This window comes from Echinops telfairi, unplaced genomic scaffold (genome assembly GCF_000313985.2).
Source record: "Echinops telfairi isolate 266 unplaced genomic scaffold, ASM31398v2 ScPeMD7_7458;HRSCAF=8496, whole genome shotgun sequence".
NCBI lineage: Eukaryota > Metazoa > Chordata > Mammalia > Afrosoricida > Tenrecidae > Echinops > Echinops telfairi.
This window is the reverse complement of record NW_022111358.1, coordinates 14,206,194-14,215,453: the sequence shown is the minus strand read 5'-3', so window position 1 is coordinate 14,215,453 and position 9,260 is coordinate 14,206,194. Positions and strand designations below refer to the sequence as shown.

The 9,260-nt window shown below is 34.7% G+C and overlaps 1 protein-coding gene across 1 annotated transcript in view; it reads left to right on the top strand.

Annotated features, from left to right (window-relative positions):
- Positions 1–9,260, top strand: part of MED13 (mediator complex subunit 13) — an 83,737-nt gene that overhangs the window by 47,265 nt on the left and 27,212 nt on the right. Inside the window, exons 10-15 of the mRNA XM_045299845.1 lie at positions 442–523; positions 2,341–2,462; positions 4,170–4,260; positions 4,393–4,607; positions 4,854–5,050; positions 5,727–6,643. Coding sequence (XP_045155780.1) covers positions 442–523; positions 2,341–2,462; positions 4,170–4,260; positions 4,393–4,607; positions 4,854–5,050; positions 5,727–6,643 — 1,624 coding nt within the window. The remainder of the gene's footprint in view (positions 1–441; positions 524–2,340; positions 2,463–4,169; positions 4,261–4,392; positions 4,608–4,853; positions 5,051–5,726; positions 6,644–9,260) is intronic.

Genomic DNA, 9,260 nt, shown 5'->3' with positions numbered 1-9,260 from the left:
AGACCCCAGATGCTATATCTTTTGATAGCCGGACACCATCAGCTTTCTTCGCAAAAATTTGCTTATGCACCCATTTGTCTTCAGTGATCCTATCAGGGAGGTGAGCACCCAATGATAATGATTTTTTGTTCTTTGATGCCTGATAACTGATCCCTTTCGGCACCTCATGATCACTCAGGCTGTTGTGCTTCTTCCATGTGGGCTTTGTTGCTTCTGGGCTAGATGGCCGACAATAGATTATCTTTAGAGCCTCTGTTTTGTGTGTTAGATAAGAAAAGTGCTAATTTTACCTGAAAAGCTAATAGTGAGAATGAGTAGTAATGAATGTGGAACAGTTAGTAGAATGTTTAGCACATAGTTAGCTACTCAGTAATTGGTAGATTTTATTATTGATAAACTACATTTTCTTTTTACCCTAATGTAATACTATACTGCTTGCAGGTAGAAGATGGAACATCTAGTGTAACAGTGTTATCACATGAAGAAGATGCAATGTCATTATTTAGTCACTCTATCAAGCAAGGTAAATAATTTATGTCCTAATCAAAATGTTGCATCTAGGGACTATTACTAAAAAGTGAAGCTAATGATATTGTATGACTTAAAGTTCCATTTTGTATAATTAATGTTTCAAATAAGAGACTTTTCTAGAAACAATGTGTTTACTGTTCATCTTTTATTGGGAGAAATTGAGGCGATTGAAATTCTGTTTCAAATTGTTCAAATTTCGTTCCTCTTTTACAGATGAAAAGAACATTCTGATTTGTAAAGTTAAGAGAATTGATTAGATCCTGGTACAAGATCCCCCTCAGATCTAAAAACTTAGTTTATAAATTGAGGCTTTACAGTAATTTTGTTACTCTATTCTTCTTTTAACCCACAAGTTAGGAGAATTTGCTGAGGTTATTACTTAAATATTTATTGAGCCCCTATTTAGTAAATAAAATTCTAAACAGTGGAATGGTGGTGGAGATTCACTTTGAATTTGATTTTTGCTATTTTAAATGGAGTAGAGAAATACATTATTTTACAAAATCTGTTTAATGTTTAATGTGTGCAAAAGAAGTCATCTGGTGGTGTTTATTTTGGGGGGGTCAAAATTTTGTTTTAATATTTTGAGTAAGAGGATAGCCTCTAGAATAAGTAAGAATAAAGAAAAACTTGTCCACTATGGGTAGTACTGCTAGTATTTGAAAGACTCGTGGCATAGCTTTCAATGTTTTAATAACAGTATGACCCCAGAATATGACAAATTGACCTAGAGGTGTGGTGGACTCTAGGATCTAAAGAGTACCCAGGGGCAGGGTGAGGCGGCGGGGGAAACCTTTGAAAAGTTTATGGAAAAGTTCCATTATCTTATAAGTCCACTTCTCCATGGACTTTTTGAAGCTCCTCATATGTAATCCCCTTGTGCCTGTGGTATGAATTTCTGAAAATGTAGACATGGAGCACTTTCTGGATCATCTCTTACAGTGAAGGTTGGGAATCTAGGATTTAACAAAGACCTTAGGTGATCTGGCAGTTATATGGTATTCAGTCTTTAGAAAGCATCTGAGAAAATGACTTTCATATTCTGAAAGTGAGAGCTGTTTCAAGTTAGGTAATATTCAGAGGATGATTTAGAAGGTTATACAGCAAACTTTTTTTTTAAGTGAAACTAGAAGGAAGCTTAATCTTTCCTTGTATTTGTAATTTATTTAAAGTAATCATGTTTTTTCTCCCTCTGATTTTGGGGAAAAATAAAAAGCAATATAAAATTCTAGGTCTGAAATACAGCTTAACTAAGAGATACTATTTTTTGAGTGCTTAAGTGTATGGCATTAGACAAAGTGCTCTACCTCCATTCTGTCACGTTTAATTCTTAGTAGGTGCCATTCCTAAAGCATGGAGGGGATAAGAAATTTGCTCAGGGTCATACATACTGTTATAGGTAGAACTGAGATTCAAATTAATAATCTGTCAAAATTAGTAGTCTGCCAGAGCTCCTATTTATTGTATTGTGCTTTTCATTAAAGGAAGATAGAAAAATTAAAATGTGATTGTGTGTTTAGTTTTCTTATTTTAATGGTGTTAATTTTTATATGTTAGCTTCATTATTTATGTAGTGTACTTTAGCTATGCTATGGCTTTACATGGCCTTTGTTAGCTTCCAGGAAGGTACTATCATTTATTTACAACTTTATTTCTACGGAAAAAAAATTCTAGATTTAAAAAATTTATGATTTCTTGTTGTATATACTTCTTATAACTGAAGGTTATAAGTTTAAACTAGTTTAAACTATTACAGCGATACTTATTTGATCAGTAGTAGAGTTTTGTTTTTCTGATTGACATGTGTAGATGCTCCACGCCCTACTAGTCATGCCCGACCTCCATCAACCAGTTTGATTTATGACTCAGACTTGGCTGTCTCTTATACTGACCTGGATAATCTCTTCAATTCTGATGAAGATGAGCTAACAGTGAGTATCCTATTAGGACTGTCATGTGTTTTATTTACTTTTTTCCCTTTCAAAAGTTATCTGTGATTTTCATTTTCTTTCTAACTCTAAACAATAGGAAACGTGTTAGAAGCATTAGCTCTAAAATACTTAAAATGAAGTCCCATTCATTCTTAGAGTTTTTTTTGTCTTCTAACTTTGTACTACTTGAGCATTTTTGACATCATATGACTTATAAACTTTAAAATGATTTCTTTTCGTTTGTGTGAGTTACAGACACACGTGGTTAAGCATAACTTGAGCTACCAGATATTCTTTTTTTGCAATCCTTAGGAAGCAGGATTATTTTCTTATTCTCTGGTCTTCTAGTTTAAAAAATGACCCTGGAATTGGCTCATTTAGAGAATACATACAAAGTAATTAACGTTAAATTTATGTGCCCTGCCCATTAACAAATGCCACTTTTGGATTTGCTTGGCATCACAGTTATTACTATAAGACATATATATTTATAACAGTGAAAGAAGGAAAATTAATAATACCCATTTGCAGAGATGACTGGAGAGAAAAAAATTAAACCTTAATATGATATTCCCTAGTGTGTCAAATATGGAAAATTATTGAATTGCGTATTGCATTATTTTAAAAGGGAATTCTTTTTCATCTGCTTAAAGGTAACTTGTAAACTTCTAAGATACATTTTGGTTTTGTCCTATATAATAAATGCTTTAAATCTTGTCAGTATATAGATTTGTATACATGTATACAGGCATTTGGTTCCTTCAATTACATGAGAGAAGGCAAATATGTGTATGCACGAACTTTTACTCTGCATCCTGTAATATGATATATTTAAGGGTACAATTTACTAGGCAAATACACTTATGGTGCATTCATAGCTTCTCTTTACTACCATTCATGTATCAGCTGTGGCCCCTCTGGTATAAGGGTGACTTAACAGGAGACATAGCACCAATGTTATCAGCTCTAAAAATATTGATGATAGGATAGAGATGTTCAACTTGTTTATTCAATGTATTAAAACTTACTTAAAACAACAAGAACCCCCCAATAAAATGATTTAAAAAAACAAAAAAAACAAAACCAAAAAAAAACACAACAAGAACAAAAACTTAGGGACCCTATTGCTGCAACATGTCTGCTCTTTCTTGAGTTTACTTAGTTATCTTTTTCAGTATTTTTCAGAGGTGAGATTATTAAAGCAATGTTAAAGTGAAAATCTAGATGAATGAATGACTACATACTTCTGACTCATAGTAACCCAGACTGCCTCATCTTCCTCCTGTGGGACAGCTTGTGGGCATAACCCTGCACCCCCAACATCTGGTTATTGGCCCAGTGTTAAACCTACTGCACTGCTAGGACTCACTGATTGATTATATATAGGAAACATTAACGTTATCTACAAAATAAAGTTGCTTTACAAAATATTGGTCATTTTCTTTGGAGGAACTTTTCCCTTTATTGTGAACTTTATCTAGAGTCATGAAATCTCATTTCATTTTGGATCAGTGATTGCCTCATGTGCCTTATGTCTTTTAAGTTTATCTAATAATTTCTTAGTTCCATCCTTAGTTTTGATGAGTGGGCTTTACTTTTAAATTACATATGAATGATGACTGTTTGAAGATTATGTTGCTGGAAAAAAAATGTTGCTTGTAAAGTTTTCTGATAAAAATGTGTGTATGTGTGTGGTTTTTTAAATAGCCTGGAGCTAAAAAATCAACGAATGGATCAGATGATAAATCCTGCTGCAAAGAATCAAAAGCAGGAAATCTGGACCCATTATCTTGCATAAGTAAGTTTTTAAAATTTGTACTGCAGGTAAATAGGTACATTTACAATCACAATAAAACTTCCTTCCTCTTAGGTAAATACAAATTTACCTCATTTTAGTTACAGGTTAAAATGTGTGTTTTATTAAATATAGGCACTGCAGATCTTCATAAGATGTATCCTACACCACCATCATTGGAACAGCATATTATGGGATTTTCTCCAATGAATATGAATAATAAAGAATATGGTAGTATAGATACAACACCTGGAGGAACTGTTCTGGAAGGAAATACTTCTAATATAGGAGCACAGTTCAAAATAGAGGTTGATGAGGGATTCTGTAGCCCAAAGCCTTCTGAAATTAAGGTAAATATTTTATATTTCTAGGCAAAAAATTCACTACTTAACAGTTAAATTTTTTATCTTCAGCATAATTTCATGATTCTATTGTAGCTAACGTATTTGAATTGTAATGTTGACACTATAAAGTTTGTGTTTAAGAATATGGAGTATTGTTATATTTAAAGTGGGAAGAAGGGGTCAGTGTTAGCCAGCACCCTCTGCCTCCTGTAGAAGAGAATATACTGAAAACCATGGTTTTTTATATTGTAGGATTTTTCTTATGTCTACAAGCCTGAAAATTGTCAAGTTCTCGTGGGATGTTCCATGTTTGCACCTCTTAAAACTCTACCAAGCCAATGCTTGCCTCCTATCAAATTACCAGAAGAGTGTATTTATCGTCAGAGTTGGACTGTTGGAAAATTGGAATTGCTTCATTCAGGGCCTGCAATGCCATTCATTAAAGAGGGGTATGTATGGTTTATGTTAATAATTACAGTGTATGAATGTTAGTGTGGGGTTTTTTTATATATAGAATGACTTGGTATACTAGAAAATGGACACTGGTTTTTGAAATTCTTTAAGTCTATTTTAGTTAAAAGGTTATAATGTTAATAGTGGGATATAGATAAACTAGAAAATGTCGGGTGCATTATGCTTTACTTCAGAATTACCTTTTCTTTTAGTCTAAAATTTTAAATTACTCTCATTTATTATTTGCTATATTTTAACACACACTTTTCACATTGTATCATCTCTTAAATGGTAGCTCATAATTGGTAACATTTTTAAATTGCTATTGTCTCTTTCCTGTGTGAAAACCCTTTATCTGAATGTTTTGTAACCATAGAATTCATGAAATATATGTATTTGTGTAGGAAATAGACAGATAGTAAATGTAGTTATCTGTGTAGATAGGGCTCTAGATTTTCTTTATAATTTTGGAACTAGTACCACTCAATAATATAGGGTAGACATAATAACCCAAATTAAGGAATAATTATACTTTAAATTTTTGCACTAATTGTTCTGTCATATTTTAATGTTACCGAAAAACATTTGGCACATTTTTTATTGTATTCACAATTCTAATGTATTGTTCATTTATATGTGTGTGTGTTTGTTTTTTTTACCCTGGGACCCTAGCGATGGAAATACTGTGGATCCAGAATATGGCCCTGCTTATACACCTCAAACTCATACTTCTTTTGGGATGCCTCCTAGCAGTGCACCTCCTAGTAATGGTGGAGCAGGAATTCTTCCTTCTCCATCCACCCCTAGATTTCCGACTCCAAGGACTCCAAGGACTCCAAGGACGCCTCGTGGAGCTGGTGGGCCTGCTAGTGCTCAAGGTTCTGTCAAATATGAAAATTCGGACTTATATTCACCAGCTTCTACACCTTCCACATGCAGACCCCTTAATTCTGTTGAACCTGCAACTGTCCCTTCCATCCCTGAGGCACACAGTCTTTATGTAAACCTCATCCTTTCAGAATCAGTTATGAATCTGTTTAAAGACTGTAACTTTGATAGTTGCTGTATCTGTGTCTGCAACATGAATATCAAGGGTGCCGATGTTGGAGTTTACATTCCAGATCCAACGCAGGAAGCGCAGTATCGGTGTACCTGTGGGTTCAGTGCTGTCATGAACAGAAAATTTGGAAACAATTCAGGATTATTTCTTGAAGATGAACTAGATATCATAGGACGCAACACAGAATGCGGCAAAGAAACAGAAAAACGTTTTGAAGCTCTCAGGGCTACTTCTGCTGAACATGTTAATGGAGGACTAAAAGAATCAGAAAAGTTGCCAGATGAATTGATATTATTACTACAAGATCAATGCACTAATTTATTTTCACCCTTTGGAGCAGCAGACCAAGAACCTGTCCCCAAAATTGGTATAATTACCAATTGGGTACGAGTTGAAGAACGGGACTGTTGCAATGACTGTTACCTTGCATTAGAACATGGGCGTCAGTTCATGGATAATATGTCAGGAGGAAAAGTTGATGAAGCACTTGTAAAAAGTTCCTGCTTACATCCTTGGTCCAAAAGAAATGGTAAGTGTTTGAACAAAATACTATTTTGCTACTTTTCTTTTAGTTGAATGACTTTATTTGCCTTTGGTTTATAGGAAAAAGTACTATAAGCAATTTTTCTTTAAAAAAAAAATAATATTGTAGATACTCAAGTATAAACCGACCCGAATATCTGCCAAGGCACCTAATTTTACCACAAAAACGGCATTAAAAATGTGCTGGAAAACTCATACACGAGTATGTACGGTGTCTATATATTTAATTTTACAAATACTGTGTTTTAGGTGAAATTTTACTTGGCAAATTGGGTTTCCATTTAACAACTTTTAAACAAATTTGTTCCATGACATCTAAATGTACCCCTTTTTTGCATTTTGATTGATACATAATTCACATACCATACAATATAGTGATTTAAACATATTAAAAAAGGGTTGTGCAGTCATCACCACAAACCATTTTAGAACATTTTCTTCATTCTTGTACTCATTAGCTCCCCTTTTCTCCTAACCTTTCCTTCCATAACTCTTAAACTATTAATCCAGTTATGGTCTCTATATTTACCTATCCTGGATTTCATGTAAAGAAAAACATTCAACTCCTCATACCCCCAATAAGTTACAAAATTAAACACAGAAAGGCCTCAATCCTAAATAAAGCAGAAAATAATTAAAACCAGAACAAATTTAAAATTATTGAAAAAGTTAAAAACAAAGTATGAGGTATTAAATTTTAACCAAGTACAACAGTATTAATCTACTTTGCAGAGCACTCTGTCTGAAACCAAGGTTATTCATATCCCTAATCAGTGGTCGGGATTTTCCAGATGTTTAATCCACATGGGAATGCTGCCGTTAGATTTTGAGCTTTCACTGTCATCCAAGCCTTCTGCACACTGGGTGCTTAGAATTTAAGCTCTAATCCTATTCCCTCCTCTGGTTTTGGATTTTATGTACAATCCTTGGATCTCACTAGATGGTATGCCTTTTTTGTGTGACCTTAGCTGACAACTCACTTCGATGGGTGCTTGTTTTAGGACAATCCTGTAAGACCCCAGACACCATTTTTTTTGACACTATTCTTTTTGGTAACCAAGCACCATCTGATTTCTTCACCACACTGCTGTAGCACCCTTATCTTCAGTTATTGCTTCTTGAAAGCAAGTATTGAGTAGGGCCGCTTCATAAGAACTAATTGTTCTTTTTTTTTTTTTAAATCATTTTATTAGGGGCTTATACAACTCTTATCACAATCCATACACACATCAATTGTGTAAAGCGCATTTGCCCTCATCATTCCCAAAACATTTTCTCTCCACTTAAACCTCCGGCATTAGGACTTCATTTTTCCCCTCCCTCTCCGCTGCCCCCTCCCTCATGAGCCCTTGATAGTTTATAAATGGGTATTTTGTCATATCTTGCCCTGTCTGACGTCTCCCTTCACCCACTTTTCTGTTGTCGGTCCCCCAGGGAGGAGGTCACATACAGTTCCTTGTAATCGGTTCCCTCTTTCCTACCCACTCTCCCTCTACCCCCCCTGTTTCGCCACTCACACCACTGGTCCTGTATGGCTCATCCGCCCTGGATTCGCTGGATTTTCAGTTCCTATCTGTACCAGTGTACATCCTCTGATCTAGCCAGACTTGCAAGGTCGAATTTGAGTCATGGTAGTGGGAGCGGGGAGGAAACATTTAGGAACTAGAGGAAAGTTGTATTTTTCATCGTTGTTACATCGCACCCTGACTGGCTCATCTCCTCCCTGAGACCCCTCTGCCAGGGGATCTCCAGTGGCCTACTCATAGTTTGGGTCTCTACTCCGCACTCCCCCCATCATTCACTATGGTAAGATTTTTTGTTCTGATGATGCCTTATACCTGATCCCTTCGACACTTCTTGGTTGCATAGGCTGATGTGCTTCTTCCATGTGGGCTTTGTTGCTTCTGAACTTGATGGCCGCTTGATTACCTTCAAGCCTTTAAGACCCCAGATGCTATACTTTTTGATAGCCGGGCACCATCAGCTCTTATTTGCATTATTAGCAGAGCTGTCCAATCCCCTTTGCAGGTCAGAAGCATCTTACTCAATCATCACACTCAATCATTGTTTGGAAGTCACAAAGCCATATTAATTCATTGCTCTGCATAGGTAGTTTTGATTATTGTAGCACAATTGTATGTGATAGCTATTAGCAATGTATTTAAATTACTTCTACATTTCTAATACTAGAAAATAATTTAAAATAATAATTAAAATTGAGTGATTTATTATAACAGTATATTCAAACAGGCTTAATCGTATAACCAAAACCATACTAGGGAGCAGATTAGTTATACTCATCTCATTAGTGATTTTGATAGCCATTTAATACTTAAAACCAATATTTTTCATTTTCTTTTGGATAGTTGATCAGAATATAAAATAAACCTCAGCTATCAAGTCAACTGGTCATAATAATTGACAATATTTAATCTTTAAGTGTAGATTTATAAAATATCAGGATAATAACACTTTAAAATTTGAACACATTTATGTCTTAATATGCAAAGTTTTATATAGAAGTTATAGTCCATAACTTTTTTAATAAAAGATCCTTTTATTGGGGGCTCTTACTGCTCTTATAACAATCCATATATCAATTG